This window comes from Neomonachus schauinslandi, chromosome X (assembly GCF_002201575.2).
Source record: "Neomonachus schauinslandi chromosome X, ASM220157v2, whole genome shotgun sequence".
In the NCBI taxonomy this organism is placed as follows: domain Eukaryota; kingdom Metazoa; phylum Chordata; class Mammalia; order Carnivora; family Phocidae; genus Neomonachus; species Neomonachus schauinslandi.
This window is the reverse complement of record NC_058419.1, coordinates 88,839,990-88,855,477: the sequence shown is the minus strand read 5'-3', so window position 1 is coordinate 88,855,477 and position 15,488 is coordinate 88,839,990. Positions and strand designations below refer to the sequence as shown.

General features: G+C 42.0%; 1 protein-coding gene and 1 non-coding gene across 2 annotated transcripts in view; both read left to right on the top strand.

The window, feature by feature from the left end:
• The window catches only part of MAOA (monoamine oxidase A), a 66,883-nt gene that overhangs the window by 14,788 nt on the left and 36,607 nt on the right, over positions 1-15,488 (top strand). Inside the window, exons 2-3 of the mRNA XM_021681890.2 lie at positions 4,348-4,442; positions 14,992-15,129. Of these exons, the coding sequence (XP_021537565.1) occupies positions 4,348-4,442; positions 14,992-15,129 (233 nt within the window). The remainder of the gene's footprint in view (positions 1-4,347; positions 4,443-14,991; positions 15,130-15,488) is intronic.
• TRNAM-CAU lies at positions 7,807-7,879 on the top strand. Its single transcript has one exon. It is a non-coding gene; the product is annotated as a tRNA-Met (tRNA).

Here is a 15,488-nt window from a genome sequence, read left to right as displayed (position 1 = left end):
TGAAACTTTCCTTGCTGAGATAGGCCAGTGCAGAATGCAGAAACAACCCTGTGGTCAGCTTTTTAATTTTGTTTATATCCTAAAATGACCTTTGTCACTGGTGTGGTCATTGTCCTGACTCAGCTCGACCTGCTCCCCCCACCCCCTCTAGCTTCCCAAGTAGTGCTTATTCATTATTGGCACTGAATGCCACTCACCAAACTTGCTTAGAGTTACACATTAGATTTGATTTTGCTCAAGCTCCAGGTGAGGGTGTGAGAAGTAAAATCATTCACTTTTCTGGAGACTTTGTTGTGGTCATACTGGGTGCCTGGCTTTCTCATCTGGGATATGGGGATAATGAAATCGACTCCAAGGGATGGTAACAGGAAAGGCACGTGAACGTGATCTGTATCTGTAGCCCCAAAGCAACTGCTAGGCTGCCTCGGGAGCCAGGAGCCTGACGCTGCGGGACCCAAGGCTGCTGGAGGTCAAAGCCACCTCTGCTTCTCCGTAGGCAGCATGCAGAGGGCGACTTTCTCCTTTAGAAGAGCAGCTACTAATGGGGAGCCTGGGTGGCTCAGTCGTTAAGTGTCTGCCTTCGGCTCAGGTCATAATTCCAGGTCCTGGGATCGAGCCCCGCATCGAGCCCCGCATCGAGCCCCGCATCGAGCCCCACATCGAGCCCCGCATCGAGCCCCGCATCAGGCTCCCTGCTCGGCAGGAAGCCTGCTTCTCCCTCTGCCACTCCCCCTGCTTGTGTTCCCTCTCTCGCTGTGTCTCTCTCTGTCAAATAAATAAATAAAATCTTTTAAAAAAAAGAAGAGGAGCTACTGATTAATTCTAGTAAGCCCTTGGCTGTATTTTTCTAATTGGTTTATAGATTGATTGCTTAAGGGGAACTGGGAGGAAAGTAACCTTTTTGCATCTGAGTTTCTTTGCTTTTAAATATAGAGTGGTACTTTGACATTAGAAGATTTGTGCATAAGTATGTTTTTAATATCAACTTCGTCCCTTTTTTAATGACCCTCAGCAGAAGAAGCCTTTGGCTCTGTCCCAGAGAACTCATTGCACCAAGGTTTGCAGACATTGGTTTGAATTTATTTAAATGTCATGGGATGGAGGCTTTCTTTATGAGCAGATTCCAAAGATTCGTTGCATACCTAAATCTTTGATGAATGTCAGCAATGTAAGGTTACATTGTACTTGAAGGAGTCAAAACTATGTACAAGTATTAGCGATAGCAGTGCTGGATATTATGGTTTAGCCTCCCCGCATTCTAGATCTGCGAGACCCAGATTCATCCTTGATTCTGTATATGAACAAAATGCTGTGTCGGTCTGGGCTAGACAGAACTAGCCGTGTAAGAGCTTGACTGTAGGAAAAGCCTGCGACGGATAAAGGGTGAAGAAAACAGGAGCAGGCAAGTCGTTACAAACAAACAAACAAACAAACAAAAACCAGGGTAGTCCTGTATGATTTCCTACAATCTGGCTTTTGTTGATTGCATCCCAGTAGTACTATTTAAACATGTTCCTCTGGCCCCTAAGTAGAAGATCTAGAGGCTTGATCACATTAGAATTTAGTATTTGCTCCTTGTCTCCCTCCCCTTCCTTCCTTCCTAACGACTATCATAGGTGCTGGTGTGTTCTTCCATCAGGAGGCAGATAACATCTGGTTCTCTCTCTTCTTTGCATGATGTTAGCAGATGTTGATGCTTATTACACTAGATCCATCAATTGATTAGGCATTGCAACATGCTGATATTCTAATTTTATTTGTCTTCACTGATTAGGGAGCAGCAAAACCTCCCTTTGTTAGCTCTTTGGTTGCTTTGCGGTTCCCTGCAAGTCGGAGAGGTAGGATGAATGCCAGATGCTTTTCTTTTCCTACAGGCATTTCCAGACTGGTAAGGTGGTTCCTTAGCATTCTCCAAAGAACCAGTGAGAGTTTTTTATTGGTTTAGTCTTATGATGAATTCGTGGATTTAAGCCATTGCAGTGGTTACTTTGATTTGATACTGAAATTGTTCCATCTTTGGCCAGTGGGAGTTTCTATAGTTAGTTTCCTGAGCCTTTTTGTCACAATCCTGGCAGTCTCTGATAGCCTCCTTGCTTTCTGGAACGACTTGATGTTCACACTTTTTGTAACGGTTTGAATTTATTTAAATGTCACGAGATGTCAAAATATAAGACTCTCTGTTATCCTTTTCATGGCCACATAGTAATTTATTTATCTTTTATTACCTTTTTAAAAATAGATAATATGTAACATGGTACAGAACCTTTTATTTCATTGCCAAGTTTCCTCTTAGTGAACATTTTGACAATTTCCGAACTTTTGCCATTAGAACAGTCCTACAATAAACTTAATCACGCATATATAAATTTTGTTATACATACCCAATTATGATATGCCTAGGTATAAGATAGCACTGGAAGTACAAATAAATGTAGATTTAAAAATAAATATGTACACACATATATTTCCTTACTCTGTGAGCTGAGACATCCCAGAAGCAATGACACCCGAGTAGCAAGGAGTGCACCTAGAGCCCAGATCTTGGTTTCTAATACCGTCCTCCAGGGCTGCCTGGATGTGCAGTTGGTTCAGAGTTTCCGCTCAGTTCTCAGGTCGTGATCTCAGGGTCCTGAGATGGAGCCCTGCATCCGGCTCCGCACTCAGTGTGGGTCTGCTTGTCCCTCTTCCCCCCGCCTGACTCTGTCTCTAATAAATAAATAAATCTTTTAAAAAGTACTGTTCTCCGGGCGCCTGGGTGGCTCAGTTGGTTAGGCGACTGCCTTCGGCTCAGGTCATGATCCTGGAGTCCCGGGATCAAGTCCCGCATCGGGCTCCCTGCTCGGCGGGGAGTCTGCTTCTCCCTCTCCCACTCCCCGTTTGTGTTCCCTCTCTCGCTGTGTCTTTCTCTGTCAAATAAATAAATAAAATCTTTAAAAAAAAAAAAAAAAAGTACTGTTCTCCAATAAGAGGAACCAAGGCTCATCGGAGATGTGGCTGATTCTGGGGTTGGGCAGTGAAAGACAAACTGAGCCTGGAACATCTTGTAATACCGGAAAGTAAGGAAGTACCCAAGTGCGCGCACATACCCCCCCCAAAAAATGATGGGGACGTGGGGGACATGTCAGAGGGGCACAGGAGCCAACTGAAAGATCTCCCAGTCACCAAAGCTGGAACAATTTGAGCAACAAAATAACGTAATATCAGATTATAACCCCAAGGATAAAACAACTATCTATGGATCCATACTGATATAAATAAAATGATTGAGTAAGTAAATAAACAGGAGAAGAGAGGAATCTCCTTGTGGGAGGATTCCTAATAATTTATGTAGATACCTCATCCTTCAGGAAGTGGAACATAACTCCGTGCTCCTTAAGTGTGGGCTGTGTGTAGACTTCCTTCCAAAGCATACAGGACGGAAAGGGAGAAGAGAGAGTAGTAGCTTTATAGTGAAGAAACCTGGCAAACACCCCTTCAGCCAGATGATCAAGATTAACATCAGTGACAAGTCATGTTGATCACATGCATCCTTGATATAATGTTAATCCACAGCGTTTCCCCTACTTTTCTGGTATTACTATACTGGGTTTTAAATCTATCTTTTATGACGGTTTTTCTTTACATGTAAAAAACCTGTTCTCAGCTTTGAGCCAATGAATAAAGTGTGATGCATGGTTCCTACCTTTGGTAACTTTGAATCTAGTGGTAAAAGCAAGCTCTAGCAAGCATGTAATCCAGATATAAATCATAGGATGTGATTACAAGGGTTTTGTTTTGTTTTATTTTAAGTAGGCTCCACACTGACGTGGAGCCCCACATGGGGCTTGAGCCCACAACCCTGAAGTCAAGACCTGAGCTGAGGTCAAGAGTAAGACGCTTAACTGAGCCACCCAGGTGCCCCTACAAGGGGTTTTTAAGTTGAGAAAAGCACAGATATACTGAGGGCTGGTGTAGCCAGGGGAAGTTTCCAGGAAAACATACTCTTCTGTTTATGCAGTCAGGTTTTCTGGAAGAAGGGCACAATAAGGGTTGGTTTAGGGGTTCAACACATTCTCTTAAATAGGATTTCATTATCACCAAAAATACATGTATTTTAAAAATAATTACGTTTTGTCAACCAACCTTATGAGAGATGATAAAATTACGATAATGTAATACAGGATGGATTATCAAATTGGTGGCTCAAGTGACCACAGTGTGGTCAGACTTTATTAGAAAGATAGCAAAATCAATGGATTACATATGATGCCCTGCATTCATTTTATGGTAGATCTGGCTAAATCTTGGCTATTTCATGTTTGGGTCTTAATATGTTTCTTGATTTTGTTTTTGTTTTTTTCCTTGTAGGATTGTCTGCTGCCAAACTCTTAGCGGAACATGACGTTAATGTTTTGGTTTTAGAAGCACGGGACAGAGTTGGAGGAAGAACATACACCGTGAGGGTAAGTGCTTTTAACACTTACATGTAATATCTCACTCACACTGGAAGTCACAGAGCTCGAGGTCATCTCAGGGGTTCATGCAGTGAAGCCATTTATCCTCCAGAGCCCTAAACTGCTCCAACAAATAAGGGTCCACGCTTTTCAACAAGCACTTGCAAAGAGTGACCACCACTGACCTTCAGTAGCTTGTATTCTAGTGATGCAAACAAACATGAACAAATAACTTCAATGCACTGTCGTAATTTCCGTACTGGAGACCTAAAGAGAGTATGTAGTGTCTCAGATGGGGTACAGTTTGGCTGGACTTGAAGGGACTATACACCCCCAACACCGTGTGCACCTGCATGCGCATGTGCGCACGCGCACACATATGTGCGCTCGCACGCGTGCGCACACACGTGCGCTCACACACAGAGTATAGGGTCCTTGGTGATTTTTCCAAGGATGCACAACTTCAAAGACGTGTGGCTACAGTAAAGCAGCAGCAAAGGTAGCATATTTTTGTGTAACGTTGTCCTTGGTCCTTGTTCCCTAAGAGGAATGCTGCTGCCAGAGACGCTCTTCGCTCAGGTAAGGCCCGCTAGACACGAGGAGGAAGCTCAGTTCTTTTTATACTTGGGCTAACGTCACCCTTCTAGAAAAATGCACGCTAACTATGGTTTACTGTTATTAAAGGACACGGTTGCAGGTGGTCAAGCCGGTGGGAGCTGATGAAAGTGCACAGGCGGCCGACATGGGGGAGGGGTGGGAGGAGAGGGCCAAACATGGAAGTTTGGGGAGCACGCAGCTTTAATGGGGGCAGCGGCAGAGGAGTCAGAGAGAAGCAGCAGGGGCAGAGCAGTGCCCTGCAAATCCGTGGATGAAAGAGGAAGGGAGGATGCACAGAGCCAGACACCAAGGGCATGTGACATAGGATGCGGGCTGCAAAGAGGCCCTTGTGTTTGGCAGTTAGGTCATGAATGAGAGCCTTTTCTCGAGCACACAAATAGAGTGTTTTAAAGGCTGGACCAACAGGACAAAACCAGACAGTTGCAGTGACTGGCAAGAGAGGAAGCATCTGTCTAATTAGAAGATGTATCAGACTTACAGCAAAATGGCTTAGGCAGTGCTCATTACAAGGGCTTGAGCAATACAAACATTCGGTTATTTTGCGTAAGAAGAAGTCTGCTAGCAGGGATTCCAGGCTGGTGCGGGCGCTCAGCTTTGTTGTCAAGGCCTTAGGCTCTTCTTGTCTCTCCTGCTCAGCCATTCTTTGCATGTTGGCTTATTGCCTAGTGGTAACCAGATGGCTACTGCAACTCTAGGCATCGAGTCCTCATTTAAGACAGGAAAGAGCATGAAGAGGCAGCCCCAGTTTTCCTTTTAAGTTTGTATTTAAATTCCAGGTAGTTAACATGCAGTGTACTGTTCGTTTCCGGTGTACAATAGAGTGATTCAACACTTCCGTACGATGCCCGGTGCTCATCCCGACAAGTGTGCTCCTTAATCCCCATCCCCTGTTTCACTCCTCCGCCCCCCCTCCCACTTCCCCTCTGGGAACCATCTGTTTATTCTCTAGAGTTAAGAGTCTGGCTCTTGGTGAGGCGGCCCCAGTTTTAGCTGCAACAAAGCTTTTCCTTTACGAGAAGACCCCGGCAGACATTCGCTAGTCTCCTTGGCCAGAGTTGGCGCACATAGCTATCCTTAGCTGCTAGGGAGCCTGGGAAAGCAAGTATTTAACATTTCCAGGCTGCATCATAGAAGCGGGCGTGAGCAAGGCAATATGAATGGACATGGTAGAGCCAACCAACATCTGAACTAGAATATTGTACCAGCTCTCTCAGTATTACCACGCCATGCTCCTCCTGTCATTCGCTTCCTACCTTTTCAGATGTACAGGGATGTACCATAGGTCCCTTTTCACTCGGCTCAGCTCTACGAGTGCTCTCCAGCCTTGCTACTCAAAGTGTGGTCCATGGCCCAGCAGCCTCAGAGTCACCAGGGAGCTTGATAGAAATGCAGAATCTCAGGCCCTGTCCAGACCCACTGAATCCAAATCTACCTTTCTGCAAGCATCCCCCCCAGGGGATGGTACGGAAGTGTTGCCCTGTGGTGTGTGCTTGCTTGCTGGCTTGAAATTAATGTAAATCCAGATTGATTGTATCTGGAGAATTTCTGAGTGCTTCCTCAGATGTAGTCCACTGGGAGGCTGTTGGTCTGGAAGCGAGGACCCTGGGATTCTGGCCCCTGTACTCTCTGACACACTGTCTTACCTTGGGTAAATCCTGTTAGCACTTTACATCTCAATGTGCCCACTTGGGCAGTGAAGATACAATCGAAATGTACTCGAAGCTCCCTTGCGGCTTCAAGTTCTAGTTGAAGACAGTGTGTTGGAGTGCAAAAGAAGGATTGCATAACCTGCATGTCTGACCTTATTAGATGCAATTCTCCTGTCCTTTTCTGAAAACTGTTCCTTCACTTTGGAGATAGTTATTAAGTTATTCCTTAGCCCCACGTCTCTTATCTCTAAAACCTTTTGGTTATTAAAATAGGAGCATCAGTCATGTTGCAGATTCTCAGTTAGGAACAGGTTTCTTGATATAAGGGAAATGAGAATTCCAACATGCCTGTCCCCGGCTGCATTATTGCCCCAGACTGACTTTTCACGCTGCATCATTTATATATGTCAGGCCCATACAGGAACTATTGTGTATTGAGCATGATACTGTAACTCCTTAGGTATATGAGGAAGGAACTTTGAAATGCACTTTGCAATGCTTACAAACTAGGACTTAACATTCATAAGATTTCAAATGAATAGAAGGAAAAAAAGGGCTTTGCGAAAAAGGGACAGAAATGGTATTTCATAAGAAACTGAATTGAATATTGTTAGAATTGCTTCTTTTTTCTTTAAATGGGTATCCTTTTTTTTTTAATTTATTTTTTAAGATTTTATTTATTTGAGAGAGAGAGAATGAGCAGAGGGAAGGGCAGAGGGAGAAGCAGGCTCCCCGCTGAGCAGGGAGCCCGACGTGGGGCTCAATCTCAGGACTCCAGGATCCTGACCCAAGCTGAAGGCAGTTGCTCAACTGACTGAGCCACCCAGGCGTCCCTGTTAAAATTGCTTCTAAGAGCATCGTCACTTAGGATAACTTGGGGTGGGGATGCCCTAAGAGTTACTCTGGATCTTTAAGTACCAAAATGTTAAGTTTGGTATTGTACTTGGCAGCCGTTCAGAGAGATCTCCGATGAGTTCAGAACTTCCCAATTTTTTGGGGCACCTGGCTGGCTGGGTTGGTGGAGCGTGCGACTCTTGATTTCGGGGTTGTGGGTTCGAGCCCCACATTGGGTGTAGAGATGGCTTAAAAATAAAATGTTTAGGGATGCCTGGCTGGCTCAGTTGTTAGAGCATGTGACTCATGATCTCAGGGTCATGAGTTCAAGCCCCATGTTGGGTGTGGAGCCTACCTAAAATAAATTAAAAAAGAAAAAAAAAGAACTTCCCAATTTTTCCTTAGTGTGGTTCCTTTATCATTCTTCAGGACCAAATTTATGAAGTTAAAATGCCTTCAGGGCTACCACAGGAATGGTGTATTGGTTTCCTAACATAGTTGCATGTTTGTGGCCTCTTCAGAGGCTGAGAAATAAGATCAAAATCAAGACCTTCAAGATGGGGCGCCTGGGTGGCTCAGTTGGTTAAGCGACTGCCTTCGGCTCAGGTCATGATCCTGGAGTCCCAGGATCGAGTCCCGCATCGGGCTCCCTGCTCTGCAGGGAGTCTGCTTCTCCCTCTGACCCGCCCCCCTCTCATGCTCTCTCTCTATCTCATTCTCTCTCTCAAATAAATAAATAAAATCTTAAAAAAAAAAAAAAAAAAGACCTTCAAGATGGAGGGCACAATACAGCAGAATATGGTATTACAGTTCCGATATTGTCATGCTGAGCCTGAGGCACCTCCTTTAGAATCTTTCACCTTTGTAAAGAAACATCCTGTAAAAGAAAACAAATGAACACAAAGACAACAAACAAAACCAGAAGCAGACTAAGTACAGAGAACAAACTGGTGGTTTCCAGAGGGGAGGTACCTGGGGGGGCGGGGTGTAGACAAAATAGGTAAAGGGGATTAAGAGGTACAAATTTCCAGTTATAAAATAAGTAAGTCACTTGAAAGGGTTAAAAAGTACAGCCTAGGGAGTATAGTCAATAATATTGTAATGATTCGTGTGGTAAAAATAGGAAATACTCTGTAAAATGCCTCACACTTTTTACTACTTCACAGGATTCTTTGCTTTAAAAGATACTGTCAGTATTCTAGAGATATCATGTGTGGAAATTCCCGTGAGTCTTCTTGCTGTCTTTGTTAAAGTCTAGAAATTTATTGGAGTACTGACTCCAGTTTTGTTTTATATTTAAAAAGGGTGCTGGAGAAGGTTTAGAGAACAGTAGCAAGGGTTAGTAAAAGAGAAGGTAGGGATTATGTAAGGGACAGGTGAAAGAAGTCAAAGGCACACCTCATTTCTGGTATTAGGGCAGAATGGAAGCCCTGATTAACGCTCCCCATGGGAATAAGTAAAATGCTGAATAAAATATACTCTGCTGCCTTGACATGGGAATCAGAAATTTGCAGATCTCTTGGAGGTTGAACAGACATCTCAAATTTCACCCACCCAACCTGAACTTCTGATCTTCTCCATCAAGACCACCATTCCAGCAGCCTTCCCCCTATCAAAGATGGCAACTCCAAAAAACTCAAGATTCACGCTCAGCACTCTTGGGCTCCACATTCATTCTGTTCACTCTGCCATCAAAATATCTCCAGAATTCAACACTCTGCACTGCTTCCATGGCTACCACCTGGCGGGAGCCACCATCATCTCTAGGCCACGTTGCTACAATGGCCTTCTAACCGATTTCCCCGCTTTTACCCTTGCCTCCTAGAATCTACTCTTAGTGCAGCAACCAGAGTGAGCCTTTCAAACCTAAGTCAGATCTTGGCACGTCTCCGCTCAAAAGCTTCCAGAGGCTTTCCTTCTCACTCAGAGGCCAAGCTGGTGTCCTTACAATGCCCTGTGAAGCTTTCTGTGACCCGCCCCCCTAAATAACCTCTCTAACCTCATCTCCAGTTCTCTTTTCCTTTTTTTTCTTTCTTTTTTTTTTTTGAGGGGAGGGATGGGCAGAGGGGGAGAGAGAGGGAAAGCGAATCCCAAGAAGGCTCCACACCAGCACGGAGCCCAACTCGGGGCTTGCTCCGACAACCCTGAGATCATGACCTGAGCGGAAATCAAGAGTCAGACACTTAACCAACTGAGCCACCCCGGGGGCCCCTCCAGTTCTATTTTCCTTGCTCACTCTGTTCTAGCCACACTGGCCTCCTATTTCTTGAACACACTAGTCTCCCTCTGCCTTAGAGTCTGCACGGGCTGTACTTTCTGCCAGGAATGCTCTTCTCCTGGCATATGGACAATTCCTTCACTTTCTTCAAGTCTTTATGCAAGTATTACCTCTTCAAGGGGGCCAACATATCCATTGTATTTTGAACTGCAATCTCCTTTTCTCCTCTGCCATTTCAGTACCCTTATCCTACTGTAATTTTTTGTTTTTCATTGTTCTTATCAACTTCTGAGATGCTTAGTTATTATGTTTGGGGTTCATTCCCAATGGGTCTCTTCCCATTGAATGTAAGTTCCTTCAGAGCAGGGATCTTTGGTTTGTTTACTGATGTAACAGAAGCTCCTTGAAGAGTACCTGGCATCTTGTAGGAGAGCACAGTCTATTTGTTGAATAAACAAGTGATTCCCCAAAGCAGAAATAGACTCAAATCCTTTCCAACCAGGCCTCAAATCATTTATACAGGAAAAGTTCCAAAGAAAATAAGTAACTCATACTTAAAAATGAAAAAGCGCACAAGGAAACAAGACACCGAAAAAGGATAAGCATAAAAATATGATCCAGAAAGATTTTTAACAGTCATATTATGCAAAGAGTAAAAAATTGTGGTTAAACATGATTTTGTTTTATTTTCAAAATTTTAAATTAATTTATTTTTTAATCTTTGGTTTTTCTGTTCAGCATGTTTTAAAGAAGTGCTTTTAAAACTAGGAGCAGAGTAAAGAAACTAAAAAAATAATCAAGTAAATTAAAAAATAATTTCTAGAAATGAAAATATACTAATTAAAATGAAAAACGTCAGCGGGCCGATTTAACAGTATATTAGACACAGCTGAAGACAGCGAATGAACTGCTAGATCTGGAAAAACTGTCTAGCATGCAATTCCGAAGCAGAGATTAGAAAGTATGTTTTCAGGGGTGGCGGGCAGCTAAGACATGAAAAACAGAGTGATGATGGTATAAAAAAATAATAGCTGATGATTCCCAGCATTGTTGGAAGACACGAGGAAACCTATCAGGTCCAATGCATGGTAAATGGAAAGAAATTCTCACCCAGGCACAGAGAAGCTGCAGTATACCAAAGAAGAGAGATCTCACCAGCAATTATTTTTTTTGAAAAACAAAAAAGGCAAATCATCCATACTCTTAAAATTTCAACAATTAAATTTGTGAGTGACCCTTGGACAAGAAAAACAGATGCCAGAAGATATCTTTAATGTGCTGAGACAAAGAGGAGCTAAACTGAATTCATTACCTGCTTGAACCATCTTTCTGCCAGACTGACAAAAACAGAGACTTTAGGACCCAGACTGGAGGAAATTATAAAGAAAAATGTACTTCAAGCAGAAGGAAAAAGATTACAAATAAAAGGTCTGAGATTCAAGAGGGGACAGTGAGCAAAGATGTTGGTAAATATTTAAATACAATTCAGCAACATCAAAACAATAAAACAAAGTAATGTCAGATTCGTTTCGAGACAAATCTGAACCAAGTACTTTTATAAATTATAGATTGGAAAAAGGTGATCACAGTTGAAGCATGAAGGTTTTTGTATTTTTCAGTAGGAAGATAATCTACTGATAAACTTTAGACTATATTAAATATGCATGTTAAGATTTTATTTATTTATTTGACAGAGAGAGACACAGCGAGAGAGGAAACACAAGCAGGGGGAGAGGGAGAGGGAGAAGCAGGCTTCCCGCTGAGCAGGGAGCCCGATGCGGGGCTCGATCCCAGGACCCTGGGATCATGAGCTGAGCCGAAGGCAGACGCTTAATGACTGAGCCACCCAGGCGCCCCTAAATATGCATGTTAATATTGGTAGGAAAACGTCTGAAATAGGCCTGACTGTTTAACTTCCAAACAAGTACAAGAAAGAATTTAAAAAGAAAAAAGAAGAAACCCCTCATTCCAAAAGAAGGAAAGAAATCAGGGGGAAAACTATTTGAAAAGACATAATAAAATAAGAAGTAAAACACTTAAAAGGGAATGATAAATATAAATGCTAAATTTGTCAATTAAAGGAAAACAATTTTCAGACTAACAACTCTAACTGAAAGAAAAAGAGATAGACAAATACTAATCTAAGCTGTTATAACTATATTAATATCAAAGTAAACTTTGAACAAAAAAATGTCATTGAAATGTGTCAGTACATACATTCTGAACTTGTATACAGTGAATAATATAGCCTCAAAATATAAAGCAAAAATTAACAGGAATCAAAGATAAATGCCCAATGGAGTGGGGGATTTTTACATAATTTTCTAAGTTAATAATAGATTAAGCTAACAAAAAAGGCTGAGCACAATTAAGCTCATTCTAATGGACATGTATAAACCATGCATATCATTTTACAGACTACATTTTTTTTCAAGCAAATATGAAAGTCTTTGAAAATTGATCATGTGCTAGGTCATAACATGAGCCTCAAGAATTGTCATAAAAACCACATTCTTTGACCACAATGCAGTTATGACAAAAAGATAACTAAAAAAAAAAATCCCAGCTGGAGAAGTTAAAATCCAACAAAGTTTTTAGAAACACGAGTCTAAAGAGAAATTGTAATGGAAGCATGAAAATACTTAAAACTGCACAATGGAAATATTAAAATAAAGTTGTGTATGTAGTTAAAGCAATTAACTTAGAGGAAGATTTATAGCCTAAATTCTTCCATTAGGAAAGAAAAAAGGCTCAGTATGAATGAACTAAGCATGTGAGGAGTTAGAAAATTAAGAATATAATAAATCTAAAAGAGAGGGTGAAAGAGCATATATCCATGATACAGGAAATAAATATTCAATAAAGAGGATCAATGAGATAAACGTTGATTCTTTGAAGAGACTAAAAATAGAGAAGTGTCTGGTCAGGTTTTTCAAGAAAAAGAAAAAAGGGATATCTCAAATAAACAATAAAAGGGATGAAAATGTAGATATAACTACTGATTCAGTAAAGAATAAATGAAAAAAGGATGTCATGAACTTTAAACCAGTAGTTTTGAAACATACACGAAATGTATAAGGAAAAATATGTTTATCAAAATTAACACTGATTTAAAGAGAAATAGAAAATATGGGTCGTGTTTTAGCCTCGAAGTAAATCATATCTCATAGTTTAAGATTTTTCCACAATGAAAACAGCAAGCCTAGATGGCTGTGGAGTTATATTCTACCCAGTGTTTAAAGAATAAATCATTCTATTTATATACAAACAGTTCCAAAGAAGAGAAGAAAGTATGATCACTGATTTATGAGATTAGCAATACTCTAATGCAAAAGACAGACAAGGGTTGTAGAAGAGAGGAGAATCTCAATTTCACTCATGAACTTGGCTAAAAAATCCTAAGTAAATTGTTAGCAAAGCATATCCTGCAATAGAAAGATAATATCAGGTTGTGTTTTGCCAGGAAGGCAAGTTGAATAATACTAGACAATCAGTTTTCTAGAAATAACACTTTCGGTGAACTGTCCCAACCCTCCTACTAAATGCAGAGAGATTGGACAAATTGCACGTACACACACATACACACAAATCTTCAAAGCATCAGAGAACTAAGAATGTAGTGAAGAATCACTGGGCCATCATCAGGAAAGGATTGACCTACTTTTCCCCTGGAAGTTGGGGATGGCGAGGGGGAGTTTACTGACCACCGAAGAAGCAAGTGAGAGGCTGAGTAGGCCTTTCAAAAGTCATCCAGAGCTAGAGCAATTGAGGGTCAAGTCCAGAGCTCCCCAAAGTGTGTGCAAATGGAGGGAGGTATTGGTAAAGTCCTCATGTTTTGGGTTGGCCTGTGTCCTTGGACCAAGGGTGAACTGTAAGAAGACCAGAGCACGTATGCATTTCAGCCCAGCTTCAGATCATCCCAGGCACAGGAAATGCAATAAAGTTATCTGGTATTATAAAAGGGCCCCCAGGTGCTGGCAGAAACAGACAGAAATCCTCTCTGAGAAAGATATCATCCTCCTAGGATTCAAATTATTTTGTATTTTTTCAAATTCAATGAGTGGTACTCAGTACAGAATAATCAGGCAAACAAGGAGGAAAGGCAACATGGATGAAAATGGGTATAAACAACAAAATAGAAACAGACCCAAAAGAAGTTATTACAAACACATGAAGGAGATGTAAGTCACCAATATTCAATCTGTTGATTAAATTACCAGGAAATGTGTTCATAAAAAAGCTGGAGAAAATGTAGAATTGCACATAAGAGGGGAAAGTAAATTTCAGTTTACGATGGAAGGTTTGTATATTTATAAAATAATTTGTTAGGTATATGAATCTTTTCATAGCTTTGTGTACCTTTTCCTATGATATATTCTTCCCAGCTAGTATTTTATTTTATTTTTTATTTTTTTAAGGATTTTATTTAGTTATTCGACAGAGAGAGAGAGAGCACGAGCAGGGGGTAAGGCAGAGGGTAAGGGAGAGGCAGGCTCCCCGCTGAGCAGGAGCCCCAGGATCATGATCTGAGCCCAAGGCAGACGCTTAACTGACTCAGCCACCCAGTGCCCCCCCCAGCTACTATTTTAAAATAAGATCAAGAGCAGGGCGCCTGGGTGGCTCAGTCGTTAAGCGTCTGCCTTCGGCTCAGGTCATGGTCCCAGGGTCCTGGGATCGAGCCCCGCATCGCATCGGGCTCCCTGCTCCGCGGGAAGCCTGCTTCTCCCTCTCCCACTCCCCCTGCTTGTGTTCCCTCTCTAGCTGTCTCTCTCTCTCTGTCAAATAAATAAAATCTTTAAAAAAAAAAAATAATAATAAGATCAAGAGCCCATCAGTGTGGGCTGATTTAAAACTTCATCTGTTAGAAATCGGAGAATTAGGCCTACAGCAACAACCCCAAAGAAAAGCATACATAAAAACCTAATTGCTTTGAAAAGGATCTAGATCGGCAGAATGTACTACAGCATTCTTTATTCGTGACACATGTTATTGTCAAATCGGCCTCACCAGTAACTATACAAATGGGATCGCTTTGTGATGAGTGTCATACAGGGTTGTGCCCGGTCCTTGGGTGGAGGAGAAAGTTGCTGTTTTCAGTTGCACTTTATAAGAGAGAAGTAAGGCACATGTAAGTTGTAAAAAATAAATGTTTTTATCTTTACATGAGACATAGAAGCTTTTTATTTTTTTTCCCTGAGTTTTAACTGAAGTCTTCTGGCCACTTTTCCTCTTTCTGCAGAATGAACATGTCGATTATGTAGATGTTGGCGGGGCTTATGTGGGGCCAACCCAGAACAGAATCTTACGGTTATCTAAGGAGCTGGGTCTAGAGACTTACAAAGTGAACGTAAATGAGCGTCTTGTTCAATATGTCAAGGTAAGTCTGACGTTTGACTCAAGTGACCAGTGGGAGAGAGCACTGTATTTGGGAAAACATTTGGTTTTGTTTTTAGTTTTTTTCTCAAAGCCATTGTACCAATAGGCTCTCAGCTTTACAGTAGTATTCCATGTTTTCTTTTTTTTTTTTCTTTTTCTTTTTAAAACATCCTTGTGGACTCTGGGAATCTCTGCCAGGGGTCAGGCCTCGGCTTGGCCCTCTTCCGCATCACCCGCTGTAGCCCTTGAAGGCTGCACCCTCACCCCCAGTCCAACTGGAGTAGGGGTAGGAGGCTCTCAGCTTTTTTTTTTTCCTCTTCACCCTTTATGAAGAGTGGGGTGGGCGGGGGGGGGCACGAG